This window comes from Bombina bombina, chromosome 5, assembly GCF_027579735.1.
Source record: "Bombina bombina isolate aBomBom1 chromosome 5, aBomBom1.pri, whole genome shotgun sequence".
Classification (NCBI taxonomy): domain Eukaryota; kingdom Metazoa; phylum Chordata; class Amphibia; order Anura; family Bombinatoridae; genus Bombina; species Bombina bombina.
In genome coordinates this window covers 179,683,056-179,707,488 of record NC_069503.1, presented here as the reverse complement: position 1 = coordinate 179,707,488, position 24,433 = coordinate 179,683,056, and the positions used below count along the sequence as shown (strand labels likewise).

General features: G+C 42.2%; 1 protein-coding gene across 3 annotated transcripts in view; it reads left to right on the top strand.

Annotated features, from left to right (window-relative positions):
- The window catches only part of KMT2C (lysine methyltransferase 2C), a 418,185-nt gene that overhangs the window by 130,079 nt on the left and 263,673 nt on the right, over nt 1-24,433 (top strand). For all 3 annotated transcript variants that reach the window (XM_053713806.1, XM_053713804.1, XM_053713805.1), the window contains 3 exons: nt 8,894-9,108; nt 9,230-9,303; nt 12,367-12,546. In XM_053713806.1, the coding sequence (XP_053569781.1) occupies nt 8,894-9,108; nt 9,230-9,303; nt 12,367-12,546 (469 nt within the window). The remainder of the gene's footprint in view (nt 1-8,893; nt 9,109-9,229; nt 9,304-12,366; nt 12,547-24,433) is intronic.

Here is a 24,433-nt window from a genome sequence, read left to right as displayed (position 1 = left end):
TGTGGTAGGGAAAGCGAGACCGCTCTGGGGCTAGAACAAATACAGAGCTCTCTGACGCTTTAGTAGCTATGTCTGATATACCCTCACAATGTGCAGAAGTTGAAGCAGGAGAGCTTCTATCTGTGGGTGACTTCTCTGATTCAGGGAAGGCGTTACTTCAGTCTGACTCTTAAATGACAGCGTTTAAATTTAAGCTTGAACACCTCCGCGTGTTGCTCAGGGGGAGGTTTTAGCGACTCTGGATGACTGTGACACCATTGTAGTCCCAGAGAAATTGTGTAAAATGGACAAATACTTTGCAGTGCCTGTTTACACTGATGTTTTTCCAATCCCTAAGAAGTTTTCAGAAATTATTACCAAGGAATGGGATAGACCAGGTGTGCCGTTCTCTCCCCCTCCTGCTTTAAGAAAATGTTTCCTATAGATGCCTCTACACGAAGGACTTGTGGCAGACGGTCCCTAAGGTGGAGGGAGCAGTCTCTACCCTAGCTAAGCGTACAACTATTCCTTTCGAGGACAGTTGTGCTTTCCTAGATCCTATGGATAAGAAATTAGAGGGTTTCCTTAAGAAAATCTTTATACAACAAGGTTTTATTCTCCAGCCTCTTCCATGCATTCCCCCAGTCACTGCTGCAGCGGCTTTCTGGTTCGAGTCTCTGGAGGAGGCTTTACAGGTAGAGACCCCGTTGGATGATATCCTTGACAGGCTTAAAGCTCTTAAGTTAGCCAATTCATTTATTTCTGATGCCGTTTTTCATTTAACCAAGCTAACGGCTAAAAATTCAGGTTTTGCCATTCAGGCACGTAGGGCGCTATGGCTTAAATCCTGGTCAGCTGATGTCACTTCAAAGTCTAAACTTCTCAAGATCCCCTTCAAAGGGCAGACCCTATTTGGGCCTGGACTGAAGGAGATCATTTCGGATATTACTGGAGGAAAAGGCCACGCCCTTCCCCAGGATAGGTCCAACAAGTTAAGGACCAAACAGACTAATTTTCGTTCCTTTCGAAACTTCAAGAGTGGCGCAGCTTCATCTTCTTCTTCTTCAAAACAAGAGTGAAATTTTGCCGAGTCCAAGCCAGTCTGGAGACCTAACCAGGCTTGGAACAAGGGGAAACAGGCCAAAAAGCCTGCTGCTGCCTCTAAGACAGCATGAAGGAGTAGCCCCCGATCCGGGACCGGATCTAGTGGGGGGCAGACTTTCTCTCTTCGCCCAGGCTTGGGCAAGAGACGTCCAGGATCCCTGGACTCTGGAGATTGTTTCCCAGGGATATCTTCTGGATTTCAAAGCTTCATCTCCAAAGGGGAGATTTCATATCTCACAAATATCTGCAAACCAGATAAAGAGAGAGGCATTCTTACATTGCGTTCAAGACCTACTAGTTATGGGAGTGATCCACCCAGTTCCAAAGGAGGAACAGGGGCAGGGCTTCTATTCAAATCTGTTTATAGTTCCCAAGAAAGAGGGAACTTTCAGACCAATCTTGGATCTCAAGATCCTAAACAAATTTCTCAGGGTCCCATCCTTCAAGATGGAGACTATTCGAACCATCCTACCTATGATCCAGGAGGGTCAATATATGACTACCGTGGATTTAAAGGATGCTTATCTACATATTCCGATACACAGGGATCATCATCAGTTTCTCAGGTTCGCCTTCCTAGACAGGCATTACCAGTTTGTGGCTCTTCCCTTCGGGTTAGCCATGGCACCAAGAATCTTTACGAAGGTTCTAGGCTCCCTTCTGGCGGTATAGCAGTAGCCCTTACCTAGACGACATCCTGATACAGGCGTCAACTTTTCAAATCACCAGGTCCCATACGGACATTGTTCTGGCATTCCTAAGGTCTCACGGGTGGAAGGTGAACGAAGGAAAGAGTTCTCTCTCACCTCTCACAAGAGTTTCCTTCCTTCCTAGGAACTCTGATAGATTCAGTAGAAATGAAGATTTATCTGACAGAGGTCAGGTTGTCAAAACTTCTAACTCGCCGTGCTCTTTATTCCATTTCTCGTCCGTCAGTGGCTCAGTGTATGGAGGTAATCAGATTAATGGTAGCGGCAATGGACATAGTTCCGTTTGCCCGCCTACATCCCAGACCACTGCAACTTTGCATGCTCAATCAGTGGAATGCCATCTCTCAGCTATCCATATCCCAGGAGTAGAGAACTGGGAGGCGGATTTTCTAAGTCTGCAGACTTTTCATCCGGGGGAGTGGGAGCTCCATCCGGAGGTATTTGCCCAGTTGATCCAACTTTGGGTCAAACCAGAACTGGATCTCATGGCGTCTCGTCAGAACGCCAAGCTTCCTTGTTACGGGTCCAGGTCCAGGGATCCCAAGGCAGCGCTGATTGATGCTCTAGCAGCGCCCTGGTCCTTCAGCCTGGCTTATGTGTTTCCACCGTTTCCTCTGCTCCCTCGTCTGATTGCCAAGATCAAGCAAGAGAGAGCTTCGGTGATCTTGATAGCCCCTGCGTGGCCACGCAGGACTTGGTATGCAGATCTGGTGGACATGTCATCCTTTCCACCATGGACTCTGCCGCTAAGGTAGGACTTTCTACTTCAAGGTCTCTTCAAACATCCAAATCTAATTTCTCTACGTCTGACTGCTTGGAGATTGAACGCTTGATTCTATCAAAGTGTGGTTTTTCCGAACCGGTCATTGATACCTTAATTCAGGCTCGAAAGCCTGTCACCAGGAAAATCTATCATAAGATATGATGTAAATATCCTCATTGGTGTGAATCCAAGGGTTACTCATGGAGTAAGTTCAGGATTCCTAGGATATTATCTTTTCTCCAAGAAGGATTGGAGAAGGGTTTGTCAGCTAGTTCCTTAAAGGGACAGATTTCTGCTCTGTCTATTCTTTTGCACAAACGTCTGGCTGAGGTTCCAGACGTTCAGGCGTTTTGTCAGGCTTTAGTTAGGATCAAGCATGTGTTTAAACCTGTTGCTCCGCCATGGAGTTTAAATTTAGTTCTTAAAGTTCTTCAAGGGGTTCCGTTTGAACCTTTGCATTCCATAGATATTAGCTTTTATCTTGGAAAGTTCTGTCTTTAGTAGCTATCTCCTCGGCGCGAAGCGTTTCGGAGTTATCTGCTTTACAATGTGATTCCCCTTATCTGATATACCATGATAAGGTAGTTTTACGTACCAAACCTGGGTTTCTTCCTTAGGTGGTATCTAATAAGAATATCAATCAGGAGATTGTTGTTCCTTCATTATGTCCTAATCCTTCTTCAAAGAAGGAACGTTTATTACACAATCTTGATGTGGTTCGTGCTTTAAAGTTTTATTTACAAGCTACGAAGGATTTTCGTCAAACATCTGCTTTGTTTGTTGTCTACTCTGGACAGAGGAGAGGCCAAAAGGCTTCGGCAACTTCTCTTTCATTTTGGCTAAGAAGTATAATACGCTTAGCTTATGAGACTGCTGGCCAGCAGCCTCCTGAAAGAATTACAGCTCATTCTACTAGAGCAGTAGCTTCCACATGGGCTTTTAAACATGAGGCCTCTGTTGAACAGATTTGTAAGGCGGCGACTTGGTCTTCGCTTCATACCTTTTCTAAATTCTATAAATTTGATACTTTTGCTTCTTCGGAGGCTATTTTTGGGAGAAAGGTCTTACAGGCAGTGGTGCCTTCCGTTTAAGTTCCTGCCTTGTCCTTCCCTTCATCCGTGTCCTAAAGCTTTGGTATTGGTATCCCACAAGTAATGGATGAACCCGTGGACTGGATACACCTTTACAAGAGAAAACAAAATTTATGCTTACCTGATAAATTTATTTCTCTTGTGGTGTATCCAGTCCACGGCCCGCCCTGTCATTTTAAGGCAGGTGTTTTTTATTTTTAAACTACAGTCACAACTGCACCCTATAGTTTCTCCTTTTTTCTTGCTTGTCTTCGGTCGAATGACTGGGGGTGGCAGTTAGGGGAGGAGCTATATAGACAGCTCTGCTGTGGGTGTCCTCTTGCAGCTTCCTGTTGGGAGGGAGAATATCCCACAAGTAATGGATGAACCAGTGGACTGGATACACCACAAGAGAAATAAATTTATCAGGTAAGCATAAATTTTGTTTTTTAATGCTTGATCCTCCATCCTCACACTTAGGTCCTTGTGCAGATCTATTCCACTCCAAACAATCTTGTATTCATTGAGCTTCTTGAAACTTAGTATGGGTTGATTCTATGTACATAGATTTGCAAAATCGAAATTAAACTTTCATAATTCAGAAAACAATTTGCAATTTTCTAATTTACTTCTCTTATCTAATTTGCTTTGTTTTTTTTTGGTATCCATTGTTGAAAAGCATACATAGGTTGACTCAGAAGCAATGCACCATTGTGAGTTAGCTGGTTGTCACTTTCTTACCCAATGTGTTCAGCTTGGCCTCAGTAGTGCATTGCTCTCATTTAACAAAGGATACCAAGAGAAAAAAGCAAATTTGATAATAGAAGTAAATCTGAAAATGTTATGCTCTATCTGTCCCTTAATGTTTTTCTCAACTCTCTTATAACACTTTTGCTTTGAAGAAGATGCATGTTATTTCTGCAGAAACAAAATCTTATGTTTTCATAACTACAAAACCAATAATATGTGATATGTTTAAGATAGAAAATTTGCCCAATGACCTCTGGGAGAGCATGGCATTGTTAATGGAAATCGTTTACCAAAAGGTTAAATATTACAGCCATGATTATACAGCACCTTGCTGTATAATTAAAAATGAATCCTTGTTTCTGGATGAATTACCTTTTTAAATTATAATATATCTTAAATAAAAGCTATCTTTAGATAGGATTTCCATCTTAATGGGAGGAGAGTCCACTGCTTGATTCATTACTTGTGGGAAATAAGAACTTGGCCACCAGGAGGAGGCAAAGACACCCCAGCCAAAGGCTCAAATACCCCCACTCCCCTCATCCCCCAGTCATTCTTTGCCTTTCGTCACAGGAGGTTAGCAGAGAAGTGTCAGAAGATTCAGAGTAGTCTCTTATGAAGGATAGTACTCTTTGAAATGGGACTGGAGTTTTAAGTAATCCTGTCAGCCTCTTAGTGAGAGCATGGATGACAGAGTCCGGAGATGCAGGGAGTGTCGTCTCTGCGAAACCATCCTGACTCATGTTAACAGCTCCTTGGCAATCAGCGTTGACGAGTTTCGCTGCTTGCCTTTATTCACTCATGTCCATGTCAGGAGCGATGCTACTAACCTGTCACACGTGAAGGGCCGTGTTCCTGTTCCATGGCATAGATTCTGGTAAGATTGTTTCATTTATATACATATAAAAACGCAAGAAGACAGGGTCACAGTGTGTCTCTTTTTATCTGTATAGAATCAAGGGTTAATATCCCTGGAAAGGGGATTATTGAACAGGGGGGGATTTATGCATAATATCTTTATTGTGTAAGATGAGGCTCTATCAATGTGTGATAGATCGGCGCAGCCTTTTTTGGAACGTTTTCTTTCTAGTGCAGGGGCGGTCCTGCATGGCACTCCATGTGACCAGGTGTGGCTTCTTCAACTTCCTCTTTCCTGATCGGCATTTGCGGGAGACGTAACGGTTTCTCCGTGGTCTGGGTCATAGGAGGTGGTGAGTGCCCTGGCCATTGGTGTTTAAAGGTGCCATTTAATCTATCTCAGTCCGTAATAAAGGCACAAGCTATGGAGGACTCTGACATGCTAGAGGATACTCTCTCTTTAAAAAAATCTAATACCTGTGTTTTTTGTGAGGAGGTACAGGTTGATACACATGCTTTGATAAGATTGCAATATCTAAAAAGAATAAGATATTTAGTACTACTGAGCCGTTAACCTCTGAGGGTTCTCCGTCTTGCGAGGTGCATTCTTTTTAACATTCATCTCCGATTACTCATGTAGCTCCCCAAGGCCCTACTATTCCTCCCGCGGAAGGGGCCGCCAGATTTCGCTGTCCAGTTGCAAGAGGCGGTTTCTGTGGCCTTCTATGCACTACCATGCCCTGCGAAGCGCAGGCAAAGGGAAAGACATAGCCTTCCGTCCCAGGGGTCATCTACTCTGTTGGATGTCTGAGAGATTATCCGATGACGATGCCGCCTCCGACTCGTCGGTGGGCGCTCTCTCTGGGACGTAATCGGCGGCTTGTAGACCTCCGGCTACGGAGGAGCCAGATTTTAAGTTTAAAATGGAGCATTTGCGCTTTTTACTGAAAGAAGTGCTTGCTACGTTGGAGGTTCCGGAACCGAAACTTCCGGAGGAACCTTCGATCCTTAAGCTATATAGGGTTTACACAGACAGGGTGGTGCCTCAGACCTTCCCAGTTCCTGTGAAGATGGCTATGATTATTAAGAATGAGTGGGAGAAACTGGGCTCGTCCTTTTCTCCCTCTACCTCTTTTAAGAAGCTGTTCCCCGTGCCGGACTCTCAGCTTGAGCTATGGGGGGGCCATTCCTAAGGTGGGTGGAGCTATCTCCACGCTTGCTAAGCGTTCAACTATTCCACTTGAGGATAGTTCGTCGTTCAAAGAGCCCATGAATAAAAAGCTAGAATCCATGTTGAGAAAGATGTTTCAACTCACGGGGTTTGTTTTCTAACCAGCAGCAACGATCCCAAGAGCGGCTACCTATTGATGTGACGCATTGTCAGCTATGGTCGAGGTGGAGACTCCCCTCGAGAAGATACAGGAAAAGATTAAGGCCTTGAGGGTAGCTAATTCTTTTATTTGTGATGCAAACATGCAGGTTATTCGCCTGAATGCCAAGACATCAGGTTTTTCCTGTTCTAGCCCGCAGGGCTCTATGGTTGAAGTCATGGTCTGCTGACATGACTTCCATGTCTAGATTACTATCCCTTCCGTTTCAGGGGAAAGTTCTTTTTGTTCCAGGCCTGGACACTATCATATCCACGGTCACAGGAAGCAAGGGTGCTTTCCTTCCGCAGGATAAGAAGAATAAGCCTAAGGGCTCTACTTTTCGTCCCTTTCGTTCGGACAAGTCTCAACGCCAGCAGCCTGCTGCGAAGACCGAGCAGTCCAAGGGATCTTGGAAGCCATATCAATCTTGGAAGAAGCCCACCGAGACTAAGTCAGCATGAAGGGGCGGCCCCGATCTGTCTCTGGATCGCGTAGAGGGCAGACTATCTCTGTTTGCAGAGGCTTGCATGAGAGACATACAGGATCCTTGGGTTCTGGAGGTTATCACCCAGGGTTACAGGATAGGGTTCAATACTCATCCGCCCTGGGGCAGATTTCTCCTGTCAAACCTATCCTCAAGACCAGAGAAGAGGGGCGCCTTTTTAGAGTGCGTGAGGGATCTCTCGGCGTAGTCGTTTCAGTACCTCTAGTAGAAAGGGGTCTAGGGTACTATTCAAACCTTTTTGTGGTCCCAAAGAAGAGCACGTTCCGCCCAATTCTGGACCTAAAGTGACTAAGCAAGTTTCTGTCAGTCCCATCGTTCAAAATGGAGACGGTCAGATCGATCCTGCCCCTAGTTCAAGAGGGGCAATTAACATGTACACACATTTTAACATGTACACACATTTAACATATACACACATTTTAACATACACATACATACACACACTTTAACATACACACACTTTAACATACACACACATTAACATATACACACACACACATACAAAAAAACACACATACATATTTACACTGATAGAACGGAACAGTAACACCTGCAGGCAGAAATTTAAAAGTGCAGGCAGTTTTTTGGTTTTTTTAACTGCCACAGCCAGTCTTTCTGCAGACATAGCACAGTTTCTGCGATGATATTGCATAGTGTTCTGCCTTGGGGCTGTCACAATTTATGTAAGAGAAAATCGGACTTGTCACATACCAGTAAACAGCATTGCACAGCATTTTGCATTGCTATTGTTTACGTATAATGTGTACGTTTTTAGCTCTTATTTCCAATTGCTGATTCATAAGCTGAGTTAAAAAAGCATTATCCAAAGTTATGTAGAGGAAGGAGCCTCTCATATCCTGCCTCTTCAACAGGTAAATGTTGCCTACCAATATGTCATCAATAAATGTTATTGTTCCTCATTGTTACAAGTTTATTTTGTGTTGTTAGACTTCCACATCATTTTTGTAACAAATAAAATTGAAAATGTATTTAGATAATCAAGATGTTTTATTTTTCTGGGCGTGAATGATTTAAAATCAAATAAAGTTGTCTTCTGTCAGTTAAATTAAGTGATACATCATGCTGCTTTTAAAGGGACAGTCTACAATAAAATTGTTAATGTTTAAAAAGATAGGCCATGCCCATACCCATTCCCCAGCTTTGCACAACCAACATTGATATATTAATATACTTAATAACATTTAAACCTCTAAATTTCTGCCTGTTTCCTAACCACTATAGGCAGCCGCTTAATCCCATGCTTTTTTATTTGCTTTTCACTACAGGAGCCTGCTAGTTCATGTGGGCCAAATAGATAACATTGTGATCACACCAAAGGAGTTATTTAAGATTTAGCACAACACAGTACTAGCTGGAAGTCAATAGATAATAAATGTAAAGTCATGTGATCAGGGGGCTTTCATAAGATGCTTAGATACAAGATAATCACAGAGGTAAAAAGTATATTATTATGACTGTGTTCGTTATGCAAAACTGGGGAATGGGTAATAAAGGGAATATCTATTTTTTAAAACAATACAAATTCTATTGTAGACTGTCCCTTTAAAGAATCCAGAGGTTTACTAATTTTTATATATATATATTTTATTTTTTTTGCTATAAGGTTGTAATTCTTTCTTATAACCTTGTATTTGCTTTGCTGTTGATATAACTGTTTGCTATACACTTAGAGTGTTTAGACTGCAGAAAGCATCTGTCTGACACAAATTCTAAATGCGGAAAGTATAATACTTTTGAATGCAACATCTTTATTAATTTGTTAGGGAAAAGAACTCCTTATTTCACGGGATGGTAAACGAACCTGCTAACACATGGGCAGTACAGTCCACTGTCATGGAAGCTGAAGGAGATACTATGTCCAATGCCCAAAGGAGCACTCTGAAGTGGGAGAAAGAAGAAGCCCTTGGGGAAATGGCAACTGTTGCACCTGTTTTGTATACTAACATCAATTTCCCAAACCTGAAAGATGAGTTCCCAGGTAAAAAATACAGATCTGTAAAGGCTTTTCCCCTCCCTCAAATATTTCCTTTTTAGGATTTTATCAAAATAATGTAAACAAAATATTTTTAGCTTCTTTCCCTTCCTTTTTTAATCAATAGATTGGGCTACAAGAGTAAAGCAGATTGCCAAACTTTGGAGAAAAGCTAGCTCACAAGAAAGAGGCCCATATGTGGTAAGTGAGATGTGCTGTCAGAACAGCTCTGATCCAGCATCACTTTCATGCACTTAAACGGACAGGGACGGGTTAAGACCAACCAGGGCCCCCTGCTCCTCCTCACCCACCCTGCCTCTATGCCCCTCCTATGTATGGGTGGAGCTTGTAGGCACTTACTGTGTGTGGTCCCATACTAAAATTGCCTTGCCTGCTGTTGCCTGTTCCCTCAGTCGCATCCGCTAGAGTAGGATTCATCAAACTTTTTTTCCCCAAGACCCAGTACAATGATACCACATATCTTTGTGACCCTATTTTTATGCTTGGTCTGAAAATGTATAGAAATTTAGAGTGGAAAGAGGGGGTGCCACTGTTATCAATTTTCACTACTATATCTCATTGGGATGTAAACATGAAAGATACCATTATTTTCATCATATCTTATAATTTACTATAAAAAAAAATTATAACATGATGAAAAAATGTGAAAAAAACACACGTTTTCTAACTTTGACCCCCAAAATCTGTTACACATTTACAATCACCAAAAAACAACCATACTGAATAGTTTCTAAATTTTGTCCTGAGTTTAGAAATACCCAATGTTTACATGTTCTTTGCTTTTTTGCAAGTTATAGGGCAATAAATACAAGTAGCAAAATTTTGCAAAATTAGCGTTAGTTACATTGGAACACTGATATCTGTCAGGAATCCCTGAATATCCCTTGACATGTATATATTTTTTTTTAGAAGACATCCCAAAGTATTGATCTACGCCCATTTTGGTATATTTCATGCCACCATTTCACCGCCAAATGCGATCAAATAAAAAAAAATAGTTCACTTTTTGTTTCTCATTTCAATGAGAAACAAATCATTTCTCATTGAAATGATTTACAAAGAGCTTGTGCAATTATGGCACAAATGGTTGTAAATGCTTCTCTGGGATCCCCTTTGTTCATAAAAGCAGACTTATATGGCTTTGGCGTTGCTTTTTGGTAATTAGAAGGCCTTTTGGTAATTAGAAGGCCGCTAAATGCCGCTGCGCACCACACGTGTATTATGCCCAGCAGTGAAGGGGTTAATTAGGGAGCTTGTAGGGTTAATTTTAGCTTTAGTGTAGTGTATTAGACAAAATGTATGCTCTGTCTCAAGTGGTTACAGATGCTTCTACTGAGTTAAACACTCAAATTACCAATCAACCTCAAGATTGGATTAGATTTACAAAACGAAAATATGGTTGCTTTTGAGTGCGCCTTTAACACTTAGGTTATGTCTGAAAACTCAGGTTGTGTATATAATAAATATTGTTAATTTCAAATATAAGGTGTAAACTTAGAATATGAACTGTTGTTTGTAGTATACTAGAGTAAGCTTTTATCTATAAAGTGGATCTCACTGCGATGATAACAAAGTTAAAAAGTGACATACTCATGTATCATGAGTTTTATGTCTGTTTATTTTTAACTAGGCCCATTTTGGTATATTTCATGACACCATTTCACCGCCAAATGCGATCAAATAAAAAAAAAAGTTTACTTTTTCACAAACTTTTTTACAAACTTTAGGTTTCTCACTGAAATTATTTACAAACAACTTGTGCAATTATGGCTCAAATGGTTGCAAATGCTTCTCTGGGATCCCCTTGGTTCAGAAGTAGCAGACTTATATGGCTTTGGCGTTGCTTTTTGGTAATTAGAAGGCCGCTAAATGCTGCTGCGCACCACACTTGTATTATGCCCAGCAGTGAAGGGGTTAATTAGGTAGCTTGTAGGGAGTTTGCAGGGTTAATTTTAGCTTTAGTGTAGAGATCAGCCTCCCACCCCCTGATCCCTCCCAAACAGCTCTCTTTCCTCGCCCACCCCACAATTGTCCCCGCCATCTTAAGTACTGGCAGAAAGTCTGCGAGTACTACTATAAGTTTTTTGTTTTTTTTTAAACACATATTCTGCTGTGTAGGATCCCCCTTAGCCCCCAACCTCCCTGACCCCCCCCCCCCCCAACAGCTCTCTAACCCTCCCCCTCTCCTTATTTTGCGCCATCTTGGTTTGCCATAAATCATGGTTTTTTTTTATTTTTAAATATTTTTCTGTAGTGTAGCTGCCGCCCCTAAATAACCAACCCCCTCCCAGATCCCTTAGATAAAAATCCACCCCCCCACACCTTTTTGTAAGAAAATTGTGCTATAGTGTAGCGTTCCCACCTGCCCCCATGCGCGCTCCCTGTGCCCCCATACGTGATCCCACCGCCCACCCGCCTCCCTGCAACGGCTCCCACCCACCAACGATCGTGACCATGAATGGCCACAGAGTGGCTTTCTTTGCATCGGATGGCTAAAAAATGTTATTGCAGGATGCCTCCATATCGAGGCATCACTGCAATAACCACTTTAAAACACTGACGTACAGGGTATGTTCTTGGTCGTTAACTGTTTTTTGTAGTATGTATACTGTACGTCGTTGGTCGTTAAGGGGTTAACTTAAAAGGATATTGCACTCGCATAGTGCTTGTAAATACATACATATGAAAGACCATCAATTAAAGATGTAGAAAATGTTTTACATGGATACATTTTTTTTGTTAGTTTGTATTTTAGTTTTTTAATTGAAGCTAGCAGGAAAGCATGTCTACATATAACTGATATTTCTGTAATAATGCATTTTTTAAGGTGAGTACAATGTCACTTTAATTGTATATAATATAAAAAATCAGATCAGTCATCTGTTCCAGTGTATCTGTACTCTATAGTACCCTGGTATACATTTTTTTTTAATTTTAAATAGAAAGAGTTGTCAATTAAATCTTCCTAAAAAATAGATCTCATCTGCATGTGTCTAGATTGTCAGTAATGTTTTACTTTGTTTATAAAACAATTTAGTAAAGAATCACATTGTGTGTATGTATTTGTGTGTATATATATATATATATATATATATATATATATATGTGTATATATATATATATATATATATATATATATATATATATATATATATATATATATATATATATATATATACATACACAGTATGTGTGTGTGTATATATGTTTGTACGTGTTTCAATTTTTTCTCTTTCCTTTTAGCAAAAAGCCAGGGATAACCGAGCTGCATTGCGTATCAATAAAGTGCAAATGTCAAACGATTCTATAAAAAGGCAACAACATGAAATTATTGAGCAAAATTGTCGAATTGACTCTGATCTTTTCAAAGATCCCCTGAAACAGAGAGAATCTGAACATGAGCAGGAATGGAAATTCAGACAGGTGAGTAAAAGTGTAAAGGAGTTGTCTTATTCTGCTGGAAGAAAACTTTAAACATGTCTTTGAATATACTGAATGGAAATATGTTTTGTGTGTGTGTGCTTTTCGTTGTATTGTAATGAAAGCATTGAAACCAAATTCCAATTATCCTAGCTTTGTGAAGGTATAATCTAGATTTTATTAAAGAGACAAAGACTAATATTTTGCTTTAACTTTTCCTTTACTGCTCTGACAGTTCTTAAATACAAACTAAAGTACATAGAAAAACATGAGTATAGGAAATAGACCAATGAAAGAAAACTTTTAGTGGTCAGATAAGAAAGTGACCAATCGGAACAATCTAAATAAATATCCATAAAGTGTCTAGTAAGTTGCTATTCCTCTTTGCTCTTTGATGCGAAACATGAACACACAGAAGTTGAATTCTAACGAAGAATACAATAAACAGGAAAAACATCCAAATATAGAGAAACTTGAACAAAGAGAAGATCCTCAGTTTCTTGGGGAAGAGTGAGGAAGAATTTCCTGGAGTCTTGAATTTTGAAGAGTTGTAGGAAGTTGATGGTTGAAGTGAGTCTCAATTCCTTTAGTTGTATGGTATTTTGGATAGAGGAAGCTGAAAAATATACAGACAGATTATGAATATATGGTAATAAGTGAAATCAAATCATCATAGGGTAGGGATATGGAAGGAAAAACGTTTGTCTCTGTCTCTTAAATAAAATCTAGATTATACCTTTACAAAGCTAGGATAATCAGAATTTTATTACTAGGACAGACACTTAATATTTTGCTAGTTTATAGCCAAACAGGTCACAATATCAAGATGGTAGGAATATGGTAAATTGGTTTGAAATACAATTTTGAAATGTAGGATCAGAGGCCCAATCTGCTGCATTTATAATCTCTTGAAGAGAACAAAAATTGGAAAAAGCTTTTGAGGCTGCAGCACCTCTGATAGTGTGGAGAGAAAAAAATCATCTACACCTGCTTGAAGCATGACCCAGTTAACCCACCTAGCAATTGTAGTGTAAGATGAGTGTGGGTAAAAGCAATGAGAAGTTGATTAGAGAGAGAATTTCTGAGTTTATTAGTTCTGAGTTCATATTCTTTGAGACACAGTACAACACATAAGTGAGGATGGTCATAGAAGTATGGATAGAATACTGAAGAAGTTTTAATCCTTCTGGATAAGGGAAATAGGCCACCTTGAGGGAAAAATATTTTTGAATTATAATGTATTGCTTCATCAGAGACACTTCTACAAGATAACAAACGTAGCAAAGTAGCCAATTTTGCAAAAAGTTGTTTTAAGGAGAGGTTGGAGTTATCAGCCCATTTGTTGAAAAGAGAAAAAACTAAATTTACATCCCAGATGTGGGAGTACTTAGAAGAAGAGGGACGTTTAAGTTTGATGGATTTCATGAGTCTGCAGTCCAAAATATGTTGGCCAATGGGGGAATTAAGGAAGAGTTCATGCCCAGCAGAAATAGCAGATTTAACCACATTAAGCAATCTGTATGCCATTCCAGCTTCAAACAATAGTCAAAAAATGTATTACTTCATTTAAAGGAGGTGAAAAGGGATCCAGCTCTCGTTGACGGCACCAGCAAGACCATTTTCTCCAACATAGGTGTGTCCGGTCCACGGCGTCATCCTTACTTGTGGGATATTCTCTTCCCCAACAGGAAATGGCAAAGAGCCCAGCAAAGCTGGTCACATGATCCCTCCTAGGCTCCGCCTACCCCAGTCATTCTCTTTGCCGTTGTACAGGCAACATCTCCACGGAGATGGCTTAGAGTTTTTTAGTGTTTAACTGTAGTTTTTATTATTCAATCAAGAGTTTGTTATTTTGAAATAGTGCTGGTATGTACTATTTACTCAGAAACAGAAAAGAGATGAAGATTTCTGTTTGTATGAGGAAAATGATTTTAGCAACCGTCACTAAAATCCATGGCTGTTCCACACAGGACTGTTGAGAGCAATTAACTTCAGTTGGGGGAACAGTGAGCAGTCTCTTGCTGCTTGAGGTATGACACATTCTAACAAGACGATGTAATGCTGGAAGCTGTCATTTTCCCTCTGGGATCCGGTAAGCCATGTTTATTACGATTGTAAATAAGGGCTTCAAAAAGGGCTTATTAAGACTGTAGACTTTTTTTGGGCTAAATCGATTGATTATTAACACATATTTAGCCTTGAGGAATCATTTTATCTGGGTATTTTGATATAATAATATCGGCAGGCACTGTTTTAGACACCTTATTCTTTAGGGGCTTTCCCAAAGCATAGGCAGAGCCTCATTTTCGCGCCGGTGTTGCGCAGTTGTTTTTGAGAGGCATGGCATGCAGTCGCATGTGAGAGGAGCTCTGATACTTAGAAAAGACTTTCTGAAGGCGTCATTTGGTATCGTATTCCCCTTGGGGCTTGGTTGGGTCTCAGCAAAGCAGATACCAGGGACTGTAAAGGGGTTAAAGTTCAAAACGGCTCCGGTTCCGTTATTTTAAGGGTTAAAGCTTCCAAATTTGGTGTGCAATACTTTTAAAGCTTTAAGACACTGTGGTGAAAATTTGGTGAATTTTGAACAATTCCTTCATGTTTTTTCGCATTTGCAGTAATAAAGTGTGTTCAGTTTAAAATTTAAAGTGACAGTAACGGTTTTATTTTAAAACGTTTTTTGTACTTGTTATCAAGTTTATGCCTGTTTAACATGTCTGAACTACCAGATAGACTGTGTTCTGAATGTGGGGAAGCCAGAATTCCTATTCATTTAAATAAATGTGATTTATGTGACAATGACAATGATGCCCAAGATGATTCCTCAAGTGAGGGGAGTAAGCATGGTACTGCATCATTCCCTCCTTCGTCTACACGAGTCTTGCCCACTCAGGAGGCCCCTAGTACATCTAGCGCGCCAATACTCCTTACTATGCAACAATTAACGGCTGTAATGGATAATTCTGTCAAAAACATTTTAGCCAAAATGAACACTTATCAGCGTAAGCGCGACTGCTCTGTTTTAGATACTGAAGAGCATGACGACGCTGATATTAATATTTCTGAAGGGCCCCTAACTCAGTCTGATGGGGCCAGGGAGGTTTTGTCTGAGGGAGAAATTACTGATTCAGGGGACATTTCTCAACAAGCTGAACCTGATGTGATTGCATTTAAATTTAAGTTGGAACATCTCCGCATTCTGCTTAAGGAGGTATTATCCACTCTGGATGATTGTGACAAGTTGGTCATCCCAGAGAAACTATGTAAAATGGACAAGTTCCTAGAGGTGCCGGGGCTCCCAGAAGCTTTTCCTATACCCAAGCGGGTGGCGGACATTGTTAATAAAGAATGGGAAAGGCCCGGTATTCCTTTCGTCCCTCCCCCCATATTTAAAAAATTGTTTCCTATGGTCGACCCCAGAAAGGACTTATGGCAGACAGTCCCCAAGGTCGAGGGAGCGGTTTCCACTTTAAACAAACGCACCACTATACCCATAGAGGATAGTTGTGCTTTCAAAGATCCTATGGATAAAAAATTAGAAGGTTTGCTTAAAAAGATGTTTGTTCAGCAGGGTTACCTTCTACAACCAATTTCATGCATTGTCCCTGTCGCTACAGCCGCATGTTTCTGGTTCGATGAGCTGATAAAGGCGGTCGACAGTGATTCTCCTCCTTATGAGGAGATTATGGACAGAATCAATGCTCTCAAATTGGCTAATTCTTTCACCCTAGACGCCACTTTGCAATTGGCTAGGTTAGCGGCTAAGAATTCTGGGTTTGCTATTGTGGCGCGCAGAGCGCTTTGGTTGAAATCTTGGTCGGCTGATGCGTCTTCCAAGAACAAGCTACTTAACATTCCTTTCAAGAAACGCTGTTTGGCCCTGACTTGAAAGAGATTATCTCGGATATCACTGGGGGTAAGGGCCACGCCCTTCCTCAGGATCGGCCTTTCAAGGCAAAAAATAAACCTATTTTTCGTCCCTTTCGTAGAATCGGACCAGCCCAAAGTGCTACGTCCTCTAAGCAAGAGGGTAATACTTCTCAAGCCAAGCCAGCTTGGAGACCAATGCAAGGCTGGAACAAGGGAAAGCAGGCCAAGAAACCTGCCACTGCTACCAAGACAGCATGAAATGTTGGCCCCCGATCCGGGACCGGATCTGGTGGGGGGCAGACTCTCTCTCTTCGCTCAGGCTTGGGCAAGAGATGTTCTGGATCCTTGGGCGCTAGAAATAGTCTCCCAAGGTTATCTTCTGGAATTCAAGGGACTTCCCCCAAGGGGGAGGTTCCACAGGTCTCAGTTGTCTTCAGACCACATAAAAAGACAGGCATTCTTACATTGTGTAGAAGACCTGTTAAAAATGGGAGTGATTCATCCCGTTCCATTAAGAGAACAAGGGATGGGGTTCTACTCCAATCTGTTTATAGTTCCCAAAAAAGAGGGAACGTTCAGACCAATCTTAGATCTCAAGATCTTAAACAAGTTTCTCAAGGTTCCATCGTTCAAGATGGAAACCATTCGAACTATTCTTCCTTCCATCCAGGAAGGTCAATTCATGACCACGGTGGATTTAAAGGATGCGTATCTACATATTCCTATCCACAAGGAACATCATCGGTTCCTGAGGTTCGCATTCCTGGACAAACATTACCAGTTCGTGGCGCTTCCTTTCGGATTAGCCACTGCTCCAAGGATTTTCACAAAGGTACTAGGGTCCCTTCTAGCTGTGCTAAGACCAAGGGGCATTGCTGTAGTACCTTACTTGGACGACATTCTGATTCAAGCGTCGTCCCTTCCTCAAGCAAAGGCTCACACGGACATTGTCCTGGCCTTTCTCAGATCTCACGGATGGAAAGTGAACGTGGAAAAGAGTTCTCTATCTCCGTCAACAAGGGTTCCCTTCTTGGGAACAATAATAGACTCCTTAGAAATGAGGATTTTTTCTGACAGAGGCCAGAAAAACAAAGCTTCTAGACTCTTGTCGGATACTTCATTCCGTTCCTCTTCCTTCCATAGCTCAGTGCATGGAAGTGATCGGGTTGATGGTAGCGGCAATGGACATAGTTCCTTTTGCACGCATTCATCTAAGACCATTACAACTGTGCATGCTCAGTCAGTGGAATGGGGACTATACAGACTTGTCTCCGAAGATACAAGTAAATCAGAGGACCAGAGACTCACTCCGTTGGTGGCTGTCCCTGGACAACCTGTCACGAGGGATGACATTCCGCAGACCAGAGTGGGTCATTGTCACGACCGACGCCAGTCTGATGGGCTGGGGCGCGGTCTGGGGATCCCTGAAAGCTCAGGGTCTTTGGTCTCGGGAAGAATCTCTTCTACCGATAAATATTCTGGAACTGAGAGCGATATTCAATGCTCTCAAGGCTTGGCCTCAGCTAGCGAGGGCCAAGTTCATACGGTTTCAATCAGACAACATGACAACTGTTGCGTACATCAACCATCAGGGGGGAACAAGGAGTTCCCTGGCGATGGAAGAAGTGACCAAAATCATTCTATGGGCGGAGTCTCACTCCTGCCACCTGTCTGCTATCCACATCCCAGGAGTGGAAAATTGGGAAGCGGATTTTCTGAGTCGTCAGACATTGCATCCGGGGGAGTGGGAACTCCATCCGGAAATCTTTGCCCAAGTCACTCAGCTGTGGGGCATTCCAGACATGGATCTGATGGCCTCTCGTCAGAACTTCAAAGTTCCTTGCTACGGGTCCAGATCCAGGGATCCCAAGGCGGCTCTAGTGGATGCACTAGTAGCACCTTGGACCTTCAATCTAGCTTATGTGTTCCCGCCGTTTCCTCTCATCCCCAGGCTGGTAGCCAGGATCAATCAGGAGAGGGCGTCGGTGATCTTGATAGCTCCTGCGTGGCCACGCAGGACTTGGTACGCAGATCTGGTGAATATGTCATCGGCTCCTCCTTGGAAGCTACCTTTGAGACGAGACCTTCTTGTTCAGGGTCCGTTCGAACATCCGAATCTGGTTTCACTCCAGCTGACTGCTTGGATATTGAACGCTTGATCTTATCGAAGCGAGGATTCTCAGATTCTGTTATCGATACTCTTGTTCAGGCCAGAAAGCCTGTAACTAGAAAGATTTACCACAAAATTTGGAAAAAATATATCTGTTGGTGTGAATCTAAAGGATTCCCTTGGGACAAGGTTAAGATTCCTAGGATTCTATCCTTCCTTCAAGAAGGATTGGACAAAGGATTATCTGCAAGTTCCCTGAAGGGACAGATTTCTGCCTTGTCTGTGTTACTTCACAAAAGGCTGGCCGCTGTGCCAGATGTTCAAGCCTTTGTTCAGGCTCTGGTTAGAATTAAGCCTGTTTACAAACCTTTGACTCCTCCTTGGAGTCTCAATTTAGTTCTTTCAGTTCTTCAGGGGGTTCCGTTTGAACCCTTGCATTCCGTTGATATTAAGTTATTATCTTGGAAAGTTTTGTTTTTAGTTGCAATTTCTTCTGCTAGAAGAGTTTCAGAATTATCTGCTCTGCAGTGTTCTCCTCCTTATCTGGTGTTCCATGCAGATAAGGTGGTTTTACGTACTAAACCTGGTTTTCTTCCAAAAGTTGTTTCTAACAAAAACATTAACCAGGAGATTATCGTACCTTCTCTGTGTCCGAAACCAGTTTCAAAGAAGGAACGTTTGTTGCACAATTTGGATGTTGTTCGCGCTCTAAAATTCTATTTAGATGCTACAAAGGATTTTAGACAAACATCTTCCTTGTTTGTCGTTTATTCCGGTAAAAGGAGAGGTCAAAAAGCACCTTCTACCTCTCTCTCTTTTTGGATTAAAAGCATCATCAGATTGGCTTACGAGACTGCCGGACGGCAGCCTCCCGAAAGAATCACAGCTCATTCCACTAGGGCTGTGGCTTCCACATGGGCCTTCAAGAACGAGGCTTCTGTTGATCAGATATGTAGGGCAGCGACTTGGTCTTCACTGCACACTTTTACCAAATTTTACAAGTTTGATACTTTTGCTTCTTCTGAGGCTATTTTTGGGAGAAAGGTTTTGCAAGCCGTGGTGCCTTCCATTTAGGTGACCTGATTTGCTCCCTCCCTTCATCCGTGTCCTAAAGCTTTGGTATTGGTTCCCACAAGTAAGGATGACGCCGTGGACCGGACACACCTATGTTGGAGAAAACAGAATTTATGTTTACCTGATAAATTACTTTCTCCAACGGTGTGTCCGGTCCACGGCCCGCCCTGGTTTTTTTAATCAGGTCTGATAATTTATTTTCTTTAACTACAGTCACCACGGTACCATATGGTTTCTCCTATGCAAATATTCCTCCTTAACGTCGGTCGAATGACTGGGGTAGGCGGAGCCTAGGAGGGATCATGTGACCAGCTTTGCTGGGCTCTTTGCCATTTCCTGTTGGGGAAGAGAATATCCCACAAGTAAGGATGACGCCGTGGACCGGACACACCGTTGGAGAAAGTAATTTATCAGGTAAACATAAATTCTGTTTTTTCCAAGAATAAAGTTAGCATTTCCTGGAGCCCAAAAATCTCACAAGAGATCTTTTGCTGCTAAATAAATTCCTTTGAGACACCATGAACCACTGAAATTGTCCAAGCTATAAGATTGATGTAGTCTATTTTGACATGGTCGTTGAAATCTCCAATGGCATTTGTAAAATGCGCAAATGATGTGGAAGAATTAGAGGAAGAAGGAAGGACATCTCCAGAAGAGAGAGGGGTACCATGGTTGAGATGGCCACTATGGAGTTATTGGTACCAGGGAAATCTGGAATTTTGGATTTTGTCCGGAGAAATCATTAAAAAGAAGTGGGAAAGCATAAGCTCCCTGAGTTGGCCACTCCTGAAGAAATGCATCTGTTGCTAGAGCTTCTGAATATGGTCTCCAACTGTAAAAGGTTGTTGTTTTTTGGAAGTTGAAACAGGATGCAAAGAGAACCAGACAAAAGAGGCCTCTTAATTTTACGATATTGAAGAAAATTTTTGGATTGAGTTTCTAATTGCTGGAGTCTTGAAGCTGTCTGGAACCCCAATCCGCTGCTACATTGGAAAGGCCTGGAATATATTCAGCTTAAATAAATATGTTCTGTGAAAGACAATGATGAATTAAGTCTTTGGTCAGATTCCAGAAAGATTTTGAATTGGTTTCTGTTCATTTGTTGATGTAGTGGACTGCGGATATGTTGTCAATCCTGAGAAGAATTGAAGTTGGATTCTTGATTTTGGAAAAACTCTTGACAGCAAAAGAACCTACCAAAAGCTTCAGATTGTTTGTGATTTGCTGGTGTCCGACTCTGTTAAGTCTGGGGAATTACCGAAAATTGCTTTCCCATTCCAAGCTGAAATTTCGGAAAGCCACCATTGATTTTCTTCTTAAAACGGGGAGAGTCCACAGCTGCATTCATTACTTTTGGGAATTTCAGAACCTGGCCACCATGAGGAGGCAGACACACCCCAGCCAAAGGCTTAAATACTTCCCTCATCCCCCAGTCATTCTTTGCCTTTCGTTACAGGAGGTTGACAGAGAAGTGTCAGAAGATTATGGAATAGTCTATTATGGAGGGTAGTACTCTTCAAGATGGGACTGGAGTTTTAAGTAGTCCTGTCGGCCTCTTAGTGAGAGCATGGATGAAAGTTCGAGTCCGGAGATGCAGGGAGAGTCTTTCTGCGAAACCATCCTGACTCATATTAACAGCTCCATAAGCAATCAGCGATGACGAATTTCGCTGCCTGCTTTCTTCACTCAAGTCCATGTCAGAAGCAACGCTACTATCTGTCAAACTTAAAGGACCGTGTTACTGTTCCACGGCATAGATTCCAGTTTCATTGTTTAATTTTCACTGTTGGAATATAATGTAATGATAGAACACGGTCTCAGTGGGACTCCTTTTATCTTTATGGAATCTATGGTTAATATCTCCTAAGGGGGGTTATTGAACAGGGGGGGGGGGGGACTTTAATCATATTTATGTGATTCTGTCTGCTTATGTGTAGTGATGTTGGGGCTCATGGCTTTTACGGAACTTACAGGTTTTTCAAGCTACACAGTTCTTGATGGGGCTGGCGCGCTTTTCCATGGCCTGTGGGTTGCACCTCGTGACCAGGTGTGGTCACGTTTTCGTTCTCCATTTCCGTATTCTTGACCGAGTGTTGGTGGGGAGGTTCTGTTTTCTACTTGTCTGGGTCTTAGGAGGTGGTGAGTGCCCCAGCCATTGGGGGTGCGAGGTGCCATTTATTTTTGTCCGTAATTTATTCGGTCCAGTTATGGAGGATTCTGATTTTTCTGAGGAGGATTTCTCTGATTCAGATATGCCGTAATAGAGTGCACTTTTCTCCCTCTGGGGAGAGATTGGATACCGCCGAGCCGTCCGCCTTTGAGGATTCTGTGTCCCGTGAGGTGCGTTCCCTGGAATCTTCTGTTCCTACACAGGCATTTGTCCCAAATACCATTACCGCTTCTCCGGAAGGAGGTTTATTTTCACCAGAGGTTGTTTCTCGGTTGCGGATGGCCATATTTTTGTCGTTGGTGCATTTACATCTTCCTGAGGGCTAGCGAAGAGCTTATCCGTGTCCTCTTAATCTGGGGGTGCCAAGTAAGACAGGTCTTTCCTCTGGGGGAGCGGTTCCTTCTGAGGCTTCAGGGGTACAGTCGTCAGGATCGGGGCCTTCAAATGTCCCGCTGGAGATGAGTTTTGTCTTTAGATTCAGACTGATGCGCCTGCGTGTACTGCTGAGGCAGGTGTTGGAGGCTTTGGAGGATTTCAGTCTTGCTTTGCCACCGGATCCTCTGTCTTCTGATTCAGATGGCGAACAGCGCTAGACGAGTGGAGGGATGTGGATCCTACTCCTAAAGCTCTTTTGTTTGTGTATCTAATCGCAGTTCTGAGTTCTTGAGGAATCGGATCTCTGACGGGCTGGCCCTGTTAGTTTCCATTTCTTTTTGGCGTTCACCTGCGGGTGCTGCCTACTTTCTTTTGATCCAGTTAGGATGTATTTTATTTTTCCGGAGCGATTTTATGGTCGCGATGGTTCTTGCTTCGGGCAGAAGTCACAAAAAAAAATGTTAAGAGACAATGTTTAAGCCTCAGAGCTTATTTGTCTGTTTAGTCTACCCTACTAGGGTTTAGAACTTTCAGTTAGCCATTGAACAGTTCAGTCGTACCTTGGTCAGCAGGCTCCTGGTTGGGTACTAGTTCACTCTGTTCTTTTGAGGTTATATCAGACATTGTGTATCCTTAACAGGCTGGTCCTGTTTGGGTACTACGTTTGCTTACCACATGTTACAAGGTTGTTTTTCTTGTTTCTACAAGTTATAGGAGGCCTTTCTATCCTAGATATCAGGCTGGTCCTATGTTATTTCATCTTGGTAGGGCGTCCCGATGTTGGTCGTACTCGATACTAAGTGTTTTGTCCCTGCATTGCTTACGTGGTTTGCTGGGGTTAAGTATTTTGCTATGGCAGTATGTTTGTAGTTCCGGGACAGGAGCTAGAGTCCTCCCTTCCGAGGGGGGAGGATCAGATGACTGCATGGAGATCTCTAGTACCTTGTGTAGGGGGCGATTATTCCCCCCTATTGGTACTCCTTGTGGATTGGATTGTCCGATTTTCAGATCTTTTTTGTCAGTGTTTCTCTCCTCTTTTTTGAGGATTGCTATGCTTTTCGCTTCCCCTTGCCTTTTTTGGGGTAGGACTTTTGGTCATCTGGTTACGGATCTTAGGGACCATTTTTGTCCTTGCAGTCTCCCCTTTTTGATCCTATATGTTTGGGGATCTGGGGGATTGTTATGCAGTCTCTCTTGCCGTCAACCAATAGTTTTAGGATGCTCGTTCATTCGTTAATTCCTTGAGCTGTAGGTTTTCTGAGGGTTGATCCAGACTGGATCTTTAGAGACTGCCATATTCTCTCAATCATGGAGTTCCTTTCTTTGTCTTTGGACTTTGCGGGTGTTATCAAGACCCCATGGGGGTATGGCATGCATCAACTTCGGTATAAATTTCATTTCCAGGTAACTTTGTGGTTATTCCGCAAGGTTTTTGGTCTTGATCCGGCAGATGGTTTTGGGGGTCTGTTTTTTTTTTTAACCTAGTCCTTGTCTTTGACTTGGCATTTTGGTTACTCTGTTTTCAAGATTTTAATAGTCTTGGATCTGTTGATCTGTTGGTTGGGGGGAGGATCAGATGTCTGCATGGAGATCTGTAGTACCTTGTGTAGGGGGCGATTATTCCCCCCTATTGGTACTCCTTGTGGATTGGATTGTCCGATTTTCAGATCTTTTTTGTCAGTGTTTCTCTCCTCTTTTTTGAGGATTGCTATGCTTTTCGCTTCCCCTTGCCTTTTTTGGGGTAGGACTTTTGGTCATCTGGTTACGGATCTTAGGGACCATTTTTGTCCTTGCAGTCTCCCCTTTTTGATCCTATATGTTTGGGGATCTGGGGGATTGTTATGCAGTCTCTCTTGCCGTCAACCAATAGTTTTAGGATGCTCGTTCATTCGTTAATTCCTTGAGCTGTAGGTTTTCTGAGGGTTGATCCAGACTGGATCTTTAGAGACTGCCATATTCTCTCAATCATGGAGTTCCTTTCTTTGTCTTTGGACTTTGCGGGTGTTATCAAGACCCCATGGGGGTATGGCATGCATCAACTTCGGTATAAATTTCATTTCCAGGTAACTTTGTGGTTATTCCGCAAGGTTTTTGGTCTTGATCCGGCAGATGGTTTTGGGGGTCTGTTTTTTTTTTTTAACCTAGTCCTTGTCTTTGACTTGGCATTTTGGTTACTCTGTTTTCAAGATTTTAATAGTCTTGGATCTGTTGGTTGGTTGGTTCTTTTATCTCTTACCGAGAGATGGAGGGAGTTTTTCCTGGGAATTTCTTTACTGAAATATTCCTGGGTTTCT